The sequence below is a fragment of the Macaca mulatta genome, chromosome 18 (genome assembly GCF_049350105.2).
Source record: "Macaca mulatta isolate MMU2019108-1 chromosome 18, T2T-MMU8v2.0, whole genome shotgun sequence".
Lineage (NCBI taxonomy): Eukaryota > Metazoa > Chordata > Mammalia > Primates > Cercopithecidae > Macaca > Macaca mulatta.
In genome coordinates, this window is record NC_133423.1 from 66,261,290 (window position 1) to 66,276,470 (window position 15,181).

Genomic DNA, 15,181 nt, shown 5'->3' on the forward strand with positions numbered 1-15,181 from the left:
GCACTTTGGGAGGCCAAGGTAGGCAGATCGCTTGAGCCCAACAGTTCGTGACCAGCCTGGGCAACATAGGGAAACCCTGTCTCTACAAAAATAAAAAATTAGCCAGGCATGGTAGTGTGCATCTGTGGTACCAGCTACTCAGGAGGCTGAGGTGGGAGGATCACTTGAGCCTAGGAGGTTGAGGCTTCAGTGAGACGAGATCATGCCACTGCACTCCAGCCTGGGTGACAGAGTGAGATCCTGTCTCAAAAAAACAAAAACAAAATCTACATAGAGTAGCATACTCTGTGTATGTGTATATTTTAAATATATATATAGATACATCTATACACTCTATATAGCATACTGTGTGTGTATATTTTATTTATATATATTATATATTTGTTATAGATGTATATATTTTATATATATACACACACACACACACACAGTATTCTATTCTCTATTTCTACAAACACAACTTTTTTAGTGTCCACATATGAATAAGGACACGCAGTATTTGTCTCCCTCTGCATGACTTATTTTACATAACACAATGTCCTCTAGGCTCATTCACATTATAATGAATGACAGAATTTCATTCTTTTTTATGGCTAAGTAGTATTCAATTGTGTTTCTATGCCACATTTTCTTTATCCATTTATCTGTTGATGAATGTTTAGGCTGGTTCTATATCTTGCCTGTTGTAAATACTGCTGTGATAAACACAGGGGTGTGTACATCTCTTGGATATACTGATTCCTTTACCTTTGGATGAATACCCAGTAGTGGGATTGTGGGATTATAGGATAGTTCTACTTCTACTAATAGTTTTCTGAGGAGCCTCCATACTATTTTCCATAATGTGTGTATTAATTTACATTTCTACCAACAGTGTACAGGAGTTCCCCTTTCTCTGTATTCTTGCCAGCATTTATTTTTTGTCTTTTTGATAATAGCCATTCTAACTGAGGTGAGATGACATCACTGTGGTTTTGAGTAGCATTTATTTGATGATTAGTGATTTTTTTTCATATACATGTTGGTCATTTGTATTTCTTCTTTTGAGAAACGTCTATTCAGTTCATTTGCCCATTTTTTTCAGGAAGATTATTTGGGTTTGTTTGGTTTTCAGTTGTTTTTAGTTCCTTGTACATTCTAGATACTAATCCCTTGTCAAATGAATATTTTGCAAATAATTTTGTCTTTGGTGCCTGTGCTTTTAAAGTCTTATCCATAAAAATCTTTGCCTAGCCCAAGGTCCTAAAGCATTTCCTCTATATTTTCTTCTAGTAGATTTATAGTTTTGGATCATACATTAAAGTCTTTAGTCCATTTTAAGTAGACTTTTGTATATGGTGAGAGAGAGACAGAGGTTTCATTTCATTTTTTCTGCATATCCAGTTTTCCCAGCTCCGTTTATTGAAGTGGTTGTCCATTCTCCAATGTACGTTTCTGGCATCTCTACTGAAAATCAGTTGAATGTATGTAGATTTATTTCTGAGTTCTCTATTCTGTTCCATTGGCTGATGTGTCTGCTTTTCACAAAAGCACCATGCTATTTTGGTTACTATATCTCTGAATACATTTTGATTTCAGGTAGTGTGATGCCACCAGTTTTATTCTTTTTGCCCAAAATTGCTTTGACTACTTCCTAATGTCCTAGTTCACACCTAGGTATAAAGTAGCTGTTGTAAATATACCTTAGAGGGAAGACTCTTTTATTTCCTTAAGGAACCCTTTTCTTTTCTTTTCTTTTGACAGCGCCTCACTCTGTCACCCAGGCTGGAGTACAGTGGCATGATCTTGGCTCACTGCAACCTCTGCCTCCTGGGTTCAAGCGATTCTCCTGTGTCAGCCTCCCAAGTATAGCTGGGGTTAGAGGTGTGCACCACCATATCCAGCTATTTTTTATAGAGCTATTTTTTGTAGAGATGAGGTTTCACCATGTTGCCCAGGCCTTGAACTCCTGGGCTCTGGGCTCAAGTGATCTGCCCACCTTGGCCTCTCAAAGTGCTGGGATTACAGGCATAAGCCACTGTGCCTAGCCTAATGAATCATTTTCTTAAGATGAAAAAGTAGGCCACGGGCGGTGGCTCACACCTGTAATCCCAACACTTCAGGAGGCTGAGGCGGGTGGATCACAAGGTCAGGAGAACGAGATCATCCTGGCCAACATGGTGAAACCTCGTGTCTACTAAAAATACAAAAACTAGCTTGGCGTAGTGGCACGTGCCTGTAATCCCAGCTACTCAGGAGGCTGAGGCAGGAGAATCGCTTGAACCAGGGAGTCGGAGGTTGCAGTGAGCTGAGAAGACTGCACCACTTCACTCCAGCCTGGTGACAGAGTGAGACTCCATCTCAAAACAAACAAAAAACAAATAAAAAAACAAAAAAACCAAAACTACAAAAGGTGCATATGAGATATCGATCTTCTGCTGGAGAGCCCCAGGCCTTCTCAGTGGTAATTCCATTCACATGACTATGTTTCCGTAAATACACCCTGCATAGCCTTGATATTTCTGGAAGAAAACCTAAAAACTACAATTGGGAATTTTGTGTATACAATGTTCTGTTCCTTGTATTTGGTGAATGTCTTTTTAATGATTAGGAAAATCAAAGCAAATAAAATAAGTAGAATAACGTAATGTTGGACTTTCTTGCAACCTGCATTAACAAATTTCAAGAAACCAAAATAGGGCAATTTTTTAATAAGCTAATAAGTTAAAACTTACATATAAAGGATACATAATGAGTTTATTAAAAATCTCTATGAAAACAAACGGTAAAATTTGGCCAGGTGCTGTAGCTCACACATATAATCCCAGGACTTTGGGAGGCTGAGGCGGGCAGATCACTTGAGCTCAGGAGTTCGAGACCAGCCTGGCCAACATGTAAAACCCTGTCTCTACAAAAAAAACAAAAGTTAGACAGTTGTGGTAGCATGTGTCAGTAATCCCAGCTACACAGGAGGCTGAGGTATGAGCATTGCTTGAACCTAGGAGGCAGAGGTTGCAGGGAGCCGAAATCAGGCCACTGCAGTCCAGCCTGGGCGACAGAGCAGGCATTTGTCTCAAAAAATAAAAATAAAATAAAATAAAATAAAATAAAATAAAAATGGTAAAACTCATGCCAAGAAGTGTTCTAAATACCTAAAATGTCTTAAATCATTTACTCCATAATGCAAGTTAACAAAGTTCATATTATTGTAATGCTCATTTTACCAATAAAAAAAAATTAAAGGTAAAGTAGGAAAATAGTTTGCCCAAGGCATTAACTAAAAAGTAGCAAATCCAGGATGTAAACTCCAAAATTCTGGCTCCTGAAGGCATACTCTTAACCACTTGAGTACATATGAAAAGATAGCTTACAAAAGGAGAAATGAAATCAGCAAACCAACAGGTGGAAAAATAGTTCAACTTCATCACTAATTATAAGACACAAATTAAAACAACTGTTAGAGTACTACGTGATACTTATTTGCAAAATAAAAGAACAATGAAAATCTAATGTTCATGATTCTTCAAGGGTACATTTATGCATTGCTAGCTGCACAATAAAAATAGTCTCAATCTTTATAAGAAGCAATTTAGCCACATAAAAAACGAATCTTAAAACCAATTACAATTTTTAATCTAGTAATCCTATACTAAAAAAATTTAACAACATAATTCCAAAAATAAAAACAAAAGCTGTGGGAAAGAGTATTATCATTACAGTAGCAGAGAGAGAATAAGAGAGAGAAGAAAAATGAAAGAAACCAGAAACAATGTAACTAAATTATGACATAGCAACTAGAAACAGTATTACATAGTTAGAATAATAACTAAAAAGACAATGTTTCATATATAAAATATATTTAAAATTAGTAAAAAAACAGTTTAGACATCATGATTATACTTACTGTTAAGCTATGTATTTATGCATGGATTGAGGAGAAATCATATCTGATCAGTTATGCTTAGGTTTTGCTTTAGTCCATTTTGTGCTGCATTCCAGAACACCTGAGACTAGGTAATTCATAAAGAATAGACATTTGCTTCTTACAGTTCTGGAAGTTGAGTAGTCCAAGACTGACAAGGCTACATCTAGCCAGGGCTTTCATGCCATGCCATGTCATCCCATCACAGAAGGTGAAAGGGCAAGAGAGATGAGAGAGAGAGCGAGAGATTGAACTTGCAGCCTTAAGCTCTTTTATAATTGGTATTAATCCATTTATGATGGTGAAACCCTAAACTCCTCTCATTAGTCCCCACCTCTCAACATTGTAACATCAGGGATTAAGTTTCTAACCCAAACTTTTTTGGGGACACATTCAAACCACAGTAAAGTTGTAGGTGAAGCCAGACACCGTGGCTTGTACTTATAATCCCAGCACTTTGGGAGGTCAAGGCGGGTGGACTGCTTGAGCTCAGGAATTCAAGACCAATCCAGGCAATATAGCAAAACCCCATCTGTACAAAAACTACAAAAAATAGCTGGGCATGGTGTCATATGCCTATGGTCCCAGCTACTCAGGAGGCTTAGGTGGGAGGATTGCTTAAGCCCAGAAGGTCGAGGCTGCAGTGGGCCAAGATCACACCACTGCACTCCAGCCTGGGCAACAAAGTAAGACCCTGTCTCAAAAAAAAAAAAAAAGAAAAGAAAAGAAAAGAAGGAAAAAGGGTACTTCTCTGGAAAACTTTAAAGAACACTTTGTATTAATCTCCAGAAGCATAGAAATCTCCTTAAAAGATCAGATTTACTGTTTTTTTTTTAATTTGAATATAATTCCCAGAATTAATACTGATCAAGATTTCCAGTGATTAAATCAATCCATTTTACTGGAATAAAAATATGAATATAAAGTAATTGTGAGGAATAAGAAATTTAATAGATTTAATAGACCACGTGGTTGGAATAACTGTAGTACTTCTATGATAGGACTTAAAATGATGAAAAAGGAGAAAGCTTGACAAAGTATGTTAGAATATTAGCTTACCTGCTTTAAAGTTGCTATGAAGCGAGTTATATATTCTACAGTGACTGGGTCCTCAACTGTAAGCTTATGGCTCTGGCACTCCACACGGGCTCTGTTTATTACTACTCTAGCATCAGCAGTAAGTCCTATAAAAATTGTCAAAACTTCACAAAAACTACAAAAACATATTTTTTACAATACATTTTTCCTTGTCAAATGGATTTTAGCCACAATGAAATCTTTCTTATCCTTTTCTCAATACATGCTCATTTAAAAATATTTGTAAGATAAAGTGTCATGTGTACTACATTCTGATTTATTTCAAGATTTAAGTTGATCCATTCTTATTTGTTTTTTATATAAGATGTTTTAAAGAATACTAGTTTACACACTAATGGTAAACTTGATTTCTTTTATGAAAACAAGAATATTACTTAATTATCAAATATATATTCCCTGAATTCAAACTCCATTAACACAACTGTGACATGTCACTTCTCAGTGTTTTGTCTAAAACCAAGAGTTTGAAAATGAAGAATGTTAAAATAGAAAACACTTGACCTTGCTCTTGCAATACCAAACTATCATGTGATTAATTCTCAACACTTCTGTAAGGAGACAAAGAGTTTTTATCAAAAGAGTAACAAACTGACCATGAACTTTAACTGATGCAATGGTTGCAAACATTTGTATTAAACTTCAGCATCTGACTTTTCCACGTCCATTTTGTTTCTTTCCCTACTCTCTTAATACTAACTAAACTGCCGAGAAAGTGCATTCACAAAATCTTGGAAGCGTAGTCATTTCTAACAAAATTACCGGTCTTTTGCTGTCACAAATTCTTGTTTCCCTTCCACACCATTTCTAATCCTGTTTCTACAAACCTGGAAGAATCTTCAGTCCCTGAAGATAGTTAATATGAATATGCTACTCTTTTTTTTTTTTTTTTTTTTTTTGAGACGGAGTCTCGCTCTGCCGCCCAGGCTGGAGTGCAGTGGCCGGATCTCAGCTCACTGCAAGCTCCGCCTCCCGGGTTCACGCCATTCTCCTGCCTCAGCCTCCCGAGTAGTTGGTACTACAGGCGCCCGCCACCGCGCCCGGCTAGTTTTTTGTATTTTTTAGTAGAGACGGGGTTTCACCGTGTTAGCCAGGATGGTCTCGATCTCCTGACCTCGTGATCCGCCCGTCTCGGCCTCCCAAAGTGCTGGGATTACAGGCTTGAGCCACCGCGCCCGGCCTGAATATGCTACTCTTAACCATCACTCATAGGTTGGGTAGAAATTGTAATCAGATACTCAGTTAAATGAAGAGAAACTGATTCTCTTTTTCCCTTTGCAAATGTTATCGATGAGAAAGAAATGGCAAGACACTGATTTAGTCTTTCCTATGGATGAAAACGTCACTCAATTTGAAATACGATCAAACAGAATATGTATTTATAGGTTTTCCTATGGATGAAAACGTCACTCAATTTGAAATATGATCAAACAGAATATGTATTTCCCCTTTACAATGTAAATCATCCAAGCCTGAGGAAACAAAAGTAACATACTTAGGAAAGTAGTAATATAACTGATTCAAGGAAAAAATAGTGATAAATTTGTCAAAGTATATGAGCAACATAGTTATGTGTATATCTGTTTTTAATAAGTAGCAAGATTATTATTAATTGGCTAGCAGAGAACAAATTCTATCTTAACAAATTACAATTAAAATTTACATTTAATGAGTCAGGAGACTTGCTTGAGGCCAGGTGTTTGAGACTAGCCTGGGCAATGCAGAGAGACCCTGTTTCTACAAAAAAAATCAAAAAGCTAGCAGGGCATGCTGGCACATGCCTGTAGTCCTAGCTACTTGGGAGGCTGAGGCAGGGGGATTGCTTGAGCCCAGGAGTTTAAAGCTGCAGTGAGCTACGATCATGCCACTGTACTCCTACTGGGGGTGACAAAGTGAAACCCTGTCTCTGGGAAAAAAAAAAAAAAAGGAATCAAATTAAAATTTACATTTAGAATTACAATTTCACTTTGCTTAAAAATGAACAATCTACAGAAAAAAATGAGTATTCACTCTAGTGCTCTTAAATATGTACAGGTTGAGTATCCCTCATCCCTCATCTGAAAATGCTTGGGATCAGAAGTGCTTCAGATGTTTTTCCAAGTTTTGGAATATTTGCGTTATACTTACTGGTTGGGCATCCCTAATCTGAAAGTAAAAAATCCAAAAGGCTCCAATGAGCATTTCCTTTGAGCATCATGTTGGTGCTCAAAAATTTTCAGATTTTGGAACATTTTGGATTTTCCAATTGGGTATGTTCAACCCGTGCCACAATTTTATATGGAGGATACAATCATAATGTAAAATTTCTGCTACTAAGTGGAGTTCCACATGGTACAGGAAATAATTTTTTTGTAGTCCAACTTGTTTTTTCACCTGTACTTTTAGTGTCATATTCAAGAAATCATTTCCAAATCTAATCTCATGAAGCTTTCCCACTATGCTTTATAGTTTTAGCTCTTATGTTTGGGTCTTCCATTCATTTTGAGTTAATTTTTGTATGTGATGTTAGGCAGGGTCCTACTTCATTCTTTTTATGCGAATACTCAGTTTCCCCTGCACCATTTGTTTGAAAGATTGTCTTTTCCCCCACTGAGCAGTCTTGGCATCCTTGATAAAAGTCATTTGACCGTATCATATATGCAAGGATTTATTACTACGCTCTCTTATTCAATTCCATTAGTTACATGTCTTTCATTAAGCCAGTCATGAAACTGTTTTGCCTACTGTATCTTTGTAGTAGATTTCAAAAACAAGACATGTGAGACCTCCAAGATTGCTCTTCTCTTTCAAAATTGTTTTGTCATTCCATATGAATGTTATAATTCTTTTTTATTTAAAAAATTATTGGAATTTTGTTAGGGATGACACTGAATCTAAACTGCTTTGGATAGTATTGACATGTTAATAATCCTGAGTCTTCCAATCCATTAATGGGGGATATCTTTCTATTTGTGTCTTTTTCAATTTCTTTCAGCAATGTTTTGCATTTTTCAGAGTACAAATCTTTTACCTCCTTAAATTCATTCCCAATAAGTATTTTATTCTTTTTGATACTATTGTAAACAGAATTGTTTTTTTAAATTTCCTTTCCTGACAGTTCATTGTCAGTACATAGAAATGATTTGGGGCTTGGTGTGGTGACTCCCACCTTTATTGTAACACTTTGGGAGGCTGAGCTGGGAGGATCACTTGAAGCCAAGAGTTTGAGACCAGCCTGGGCAACATAGTGAGATCCTGCCTCTACAAAAATAAAAATTAAAAAATTGCCAGGTGCAATGGCACACACCTGCAGTCCCAACTATTCAGGAAGCTGAGGTGGGAGGGTTGCTTGAGTCCAGGTGTTCAAGGCTGCAGTGAGCTATGATGATGCCACTGTGCTTCAGGCTGGGTGACAGAGTGATACCCTATCTCAAATTAAAAAGAAAAAGAAAGAAATTACTCTGGGGTGTTGATTTTGTGTCCTACAAATTTGCTCTATTTCTTTATTATTTGCAACATTTTTGGTGGAATCTTTAGTTTTCTATATAAGATCATGTCTTCTGTGAATAGAGATGATTTTTCTTCCTTCCCAATTTGGATACCTTTATTTATTTTTCTTTCCTAAGTGCTCTGGCTAAGACTTTCATTACTATGTTGAATAGCAGTGGTAAAAGTGGGCATCCTTATCTTCTTTCTGTTTCTAGAAGGAAAGTTTTCAATCTTTCACAACTGAGTATGATGTCAGCTGTGAATTTTTTACATAGATAGCCTGAATTATGTTGTGGTGACTTCCTTTTATTTCTAGTTTGTTGGGCACCATTACCAAGAAAGAATGTTAAATTTTGTCAAATGCATTTTCTATGTTATTGATATAATTATATAGTTTTTTTCTTTCCTTCTGCTAATGTGGTACATTACATTGATTGATCTTCATATGTTGAACCATCCTTACACTCCAGGAATAGATCCAAATTGGTCATGATGTATTATTATTTTATTGTTCTGAATTTGGTTTGCTAGTAGTTCGTTGAGGATTTTTGCTCACTGCTCATAAGGGATATTTGTCTACAGTTTTCTTTTCTTGTAATGTCTTTGGCTTTGGCATCATGTTAATATTGACTTCATAGAATAAACTTGGAAGTGTTTACTTCTTAATTTTTTGGAAGAGTTTGAGAAGGACTGCTATTAATTCTTCATTAAAACGTTTGGTAGAATTCACTGGTGAAGTCGTTAGATCCCAGACTTTTCTTTGTTGGGAGGTTTTTGATAACTGATTCAATGTCTTATTGTGTCTGCTCAGATTCTATTAATATATCTTATTGAGCAAGGTAATTTGTAAGGAATTCTGTCCATGTACAGTTGTTCACAGTACTCTCTTAAAATTGTTTTTAAGAATTAAAACTGTAAAACTGGCACTAATGTTCCCTTCTTCATTTCTCATTTTACTTGTGTCTTCTCTCTTTTTTTCTTAGACAGTCTAGCTAAAGAGTTGTCAGTTTTGTTTATCTTTTCAAAGAACAAACTCTTGGTTTTGTTATTTTTCTCTTTTGTTTTTCTATTCTGTTATTTATCTATGTTCTGGTCTTTATGCTTCTTTTTCTCAAATTTAGTACCACAGTATTTTATAACAGTAGAAAGTAACTGAAAACACTACATGCTAACAGACAATATGATATACAATCTATGGGAAGGAGTCATCAGGGATTTATTACTTCTTTCTACTAGCTTTAAACTTAGTTTATTCTTATTTTCCTAGTTTTAAAGTATAAAGGCAGGTTGTTGAATTGAGATCTTTCTTTTTTAATGTAAGTGTTTATGGTTATAAATTTTTCTGTTAGCACTACATTCAATACATTCCCCAAGTTTTGATATGTTGTGCTTTTATTTGCCTTTCTCTCAAGATATCTGTTAATTTCCCTTGTGATTTTTTTTTCACTGCCCCATGGGTGATTTAGGAATATATTGCTTAACTTCCACTTGTTTGTGGATTTTCAAGTCTTCCTTCTGCTATTAATTTCTAGTTCCATTCCATTTTGATCAGAAAAAATACTCTGTATGGTTTCAATCTTTTTTTTTTTTCTTTTTTTTTGAGACAGGGTGATATGGTTTAGATCTCTGTACCCACCCAAATCTCATGTTCAACTGTAATCCCCAATGTTGGAGATGGGGCCTGGTGTAAGGTGATTGGCTCATGGGGGTGGTTTCTCATGACTAGCTTAGCACTATCCCCCAAAGATGTTCTTGTGATAGAGTTCTAACGAGATCTGATCATTTACAAGTATTTGGCACCTCTCCCTTCTCTCTCTCTTCTTCCTGCTCTGGCCATGTGAGATGTCTCACTCCCCCTTTGCCTTCTACCATGATTGAAAGCTTTCTGAGGCCTCCCCAGAAGCAGAAGCTGCTATGCTTCCTGTACAGCCCGTGGAACTGTGAGTCAATTTAATATCTTTTCTTTATAAGTTACCCAGTCTCAAGTATTTCTTTTTTGTTGTTGTTGTTTTTCAGGTGTTTCTTTATAGCAATGCAAGAAGGGACTAATACACAGGGTCTCACTCTGTTGCCTGGACTGGAATACAGTGGTGTGATCATAGCTCACTGCAGCCTCAATCTGCTGCGTTCAATGGATCTTCCCAGCTCAGTCTCCAAAATAGCTGGGACTACAGGCACACGCCACCATGCCCAGCTAATTTTTGTATTTTTTTAGAGATGAGGTTTCACCACGTTGCTCAGATTGGCTCGAACTTTTGGGCTCAAATGATCTGCCTGCCTCAGCCTTCCAAAATCTTGGGATTATAGGCGTGAGTCACCATGCCTGGATGCTTCAGTGTTGTTATATTTATTAAGACTTGTTTTGTGAAAAGATAACTCCTTTTTAAAGACAGTATAATAAAGCCATTTTTGTTTTTCTGAATGAAGTTTTTATTTATTTTTTTATTTTTTAAGAGAGATTATCTTGCTCTGTTGCCCAGGCTGAACTCAAATTTCTAAGCTCAAGTAATTCTTCTGCCTTGACCTCCTGAGTAGGTGCAATTACAGATGTGCACCATCATGCATGGCTTGAATGAGGTTGTTAAACTTCAATATAAAATTACAGTTAAAAAAAACCCAATTAGAAAATGAGCAAAAAAAAAAAAAAAAAAAAAAAAGACAAGAGGCATGTCTTATTTGCTGTATAGAGGCAAATAAGCACATAAAAAATAAGTTCTAAATTATTAGCCATGAGGGAAATAAAAATTAAACTTACAATTAGATATCACTACACATGTATAAGAATATAAAAAAATGAAGAAAAGCAACAATATGAAATGCCAATAACACAGAGCAAATGAATCACTCATATATTGCTAGTTGGAATTTAAAATAGTATAACCACTCTGGACGGGCAGTGTTTCATAAAACTAAGCATGGATTATCATATAATCCAGCAACTATACTCTTAGGAATTTGTCCCAGAGAAATGAAATCCTACTCTCACTCAAAAATCTGTACAAAAATATTCATAGAGGCTTTATTTATAACAGTCAAAAATTGGAAGTAACTCAAATTCCCTCAGTAGAAGAGTTAACAAACCCACTGGTGCCTTTATTCCATGGAATACTACTCAGTAATAAAAAGGAATGGATATATGCAACAACTTGCATGAACTGCAAGGGAATTATGCTGAATAAAAAAGATTAATCTGAAAGGGTTATATATTATATGACTTTATCCATATAACATTCTCAAAATGACAAAATTATAGAGATACAGAATAGAGAGTAGTTTCCAGAAAGTAGAGATGGTGAGAAGAAATAGCATGAGGTAGCCTTGTGGTGATGGAAGAGTTATGTATCTTGACTGTAGTGATGACTACATGAATCTACATATGTGGTTACTGTAATAAAACTGCACACACAGGCCAGGTGTGGTGGCTCATGCCTGTAATCTCAGCAATTTGGGAGACTGTGGCAGGTGGATCACCTGAGGTTGGGAGTTCGAGACCTGCCTGACCAACTTGGAGAAATCCCATCTCCACTAAAAATACAAAATTAGCCGGGTGTGGTGATGCATGCCTGTAATCCCAGCTACTCGGGAGGCTGAGGCAGGAGAATCGCTTGAACAAGGGAGGCGGAGGTTGCAGTAAGCCGAGATCGTGCCATTGCACTCCAGCCTGGGCAATTAGAGTGAAACTCTGCCTCAAAAACAAAAACAAATACAAAAAAACTGTACACATGTACATGAACATGGAAGTGAATGCATGTAAAACTGGCAAAATCTGAATACGCTCTCACCAAATTTCAATTTACTGTTTTTAAAGATGTTACCATTTAGGGAAACTGTGTAAAGGTGACTTTCTATGTTTTGGGTAGCTTCCTCTAAATCTGTAATTATTTCAAAATAAAAAGTTTTGAAAAGAAAATAGCTACCTAAATTTTGAAGTAAAGTCATATATATCTTTTAACACTTGTACTTTATCAAAAATCCTGGTTTACGAAGTTAGTATTTGCTTTAAAACATAGGATATATTGTTTGTAGAACAGCTCCACATGTTTTATAAATATAGCACAACTGCAGCACTGAGGTAACTGTATTGCCCTACTACAGTAAAACACTATGCATCATATTGTAGGTCCATAAGTACCTGCAAAAGCCATGCAGACATGGTCATCAAGGGCACAAATTTTCCTTACAGTTCTTTCATCTTGAAGCTTGGCAACAGATTTTTTTTCTACTCCAAGAACAACTATGTTGGTACCTCGAATTCCGACCTGTCAAGTCATGAAAATACATATATATATTCAGATGTCACTTTTAAATATAAAACCAAGTTATTCTAACATATGACTTAGGGGAAATGACTTCTCCTTAAGTATTCAATAAAAACAAGAAAAGTAACCTTCTAGAAAACAGCTGCATATGTATAGGTTTATTGGAGATACATTCCCCAGACTCAAAGCAAAGAAGACAAATAGGTAGAAATTGCAAAGGAAATACCACCAGTGCTAAATTATGAGTGTCCTAATCTCATACAATATACCTGAAAAAGCGCTATCTAAATACAGTAAGTCCTCACTTAATGTCTTGAAAATTGCAACTATAAGGAAATGATGTATAATGAAACCAATTTTATCACTCCTAATTAATATAAACAGGAGTTAGATTCATATGAAATATTTCTGGTCACAAAAACATCACCAAACTTCTAAACAAAGACCTAAAACACCTCTAATATTAAACACTGAAATAACTGTGAGCTGTATATACATTTAAGAAACACTAATAAAAACAAATATGACAAGGCTGGGTGCGGTGGCTCACACCTATAATCCTAGCACTTTGGGAGGCTGAGGCAGGGGGACGACTTGAGGTCTGGAATTTGAGACCAGCCTGGCCAACATGGTGAAACCCTGTCTCTATTAAAAATACAAAAATTAGCCGGGCATGGCGGCAGGTGCCTGTAGTCCCAGCAACTCGGGAAGCTGAGGCAGAACAATCGCTTGAACCCAGGAAGCGGAGCTTGCAGTGAGCAGAGATTGCACCACTGCACTTCAGCCTGGGCAACAGAGTGAGACTCAAGCTCAAAAAAAAAAAGTATGATAATAATTTATCCAATTTTTGATGAATCCATGAGTGACAGCAGTCACAGTGGTGGTGGGTTAAATCAAAGAATAAACGTTTGCAAAGCAAAAATTTTAAGGAGCATCTCCTACCACCATTCAGTTTAAAAACAAACAATAAGGTCTATGACAAGCTCACTAAGTGCTTTCATACCTGTTTACTGTTGTGCATCTGTATGATTATTATATACTTTATAAATTTTTATTTTATAATAATTTGTATTCATTCATTCATTTTATGGGAAAAGGGAACACAGAAGACCAAAATGAATAAGACCAATCTGCTTATCCAAGTTCAGGATCACAGGTGGCTGCAGCCTATCGCAGCAGTTCAGGTTACAGGGCAGGAACCAACCACAGACAGGATACCATTCCATCATAGGCTGTGCTCATACACACACTCACTCAGACCGGGACAATTTAGGCACATCAATTAACCTAACACACACATCTTTGGGATGTTGGAGGAAATTGGAGTACTTGGAGAAAACCCATGCAGACATGGGGAAAACTAACAAACTCCATATAGAGTGGCCTTCGGTGGGAATCCATTTTTTTTTTCTCATCAATGTTATAACAAAAGAATGTTGAACAAAACAATGTCATTTGAGAATCCGCTATATAGTGCAAAATTAAGCAAAATGAAAGAAGATGCCAGGAATCCATGTGGATTCTTTATAAAGGCGGCAGTACCAGTGCTGGTAGTATTAATAGTAGTAAAGAAAGTTAAATAGATAAAATTCTGTAAAAGTTTTCACAATTTGGAGGGATAGGGATTGAGTTGCTGTAGTCTGAATGTTTATATCCCCCCCAAATTCATATGTTGAAATCCTAACCCCTAAGGTGATACTATCAGGAGGTAGGGCTTTTGGGAGGTGATTAGATCACGACAGTGGACTGGGATTCGTGCCCTTATTAAAGAGGCCCAAGAGAGCTTGTTTGCCCTTTCCACCATGTGAGGACACAGCAAGAAAGTTCTAACTATGAACTAGGAAATGGGTACTCTCCAGACACTGAATCAGCCTTGATCTTGGATTTCCCAGTCTTTAGAACTGTGAGAAATAAATGTCTGTTGTTTATAAAGTATGCTGCCTATTGTCTTTTGTTTTAGCTGCCCAAATAATCTAAGTTAAGACAGGGGCCACAAGCAGCCAAGAGAAAGACCAAATGTCCTTACCCAACATTACTCATTACTGATAAAGAAAGCCTCTATTCTTTTTTTTTTTTTTTTTTTTGAGACGGAGTCTCTCTCTGTCGCCCAGGCTGGAGTGCAGTGGCACGATCTGGGCTCACTGCAAGCTCCGCCTCCTGGGTTCACGCCACTCTCCTGCCCCAGCCTCGCGAGTAGCTGGGACTACAGGCACCCACCACCACATCCGGCTAATTTTTTGTATTTTTAGTAGAAATGGGGTTTCACTGTGTTAGCCAGGATGGTCTCCATCTCCTGACCTCGTGATCCACCCGCCTCGGCCTTCCAAAGTGCTGGGATTACAGGTGTGAGCCACCGCGCCCGGCCTAGAAAGCCTCTATTCAAACAAGAAGAAAACAAGTAGGAAGACTATTGCTCCTTTTTCTCTCCTATTTTTTAGAGGAAAGTTTAGAATTTTGG

General features: G+C 36.9%; 1 protein-coding gene across 1 annotated transcript in view; it reads right to left on the minus strand.

The window, feature by feature from the left end:
- The window catches only part of PSMA8 (proteasome 20S subunit alpha 8), a 56,681-nt gene that overhangs the window by 33,083 nt on the left and 8,417 nt on the right, over positions 1 to 15,181 (minus strand). The window contains exons 2-3 of the mRNA XM_015121708.3: positions 12,597 to 12,723; positions 4,961 to 5,085 (exon numbers count right to left, since the gene is read on the minus strand). Of these exons, the coding sequence (XP_014977194.2) occupies positions 4,961 to 5,085; positions 12,597 to 12,723 (252 nt within the window). The remainder of the gene's footprint in view (positions 1 to 4,960; positions 5,086 to 12,596; positions 12,724 to 15,181) is intronic.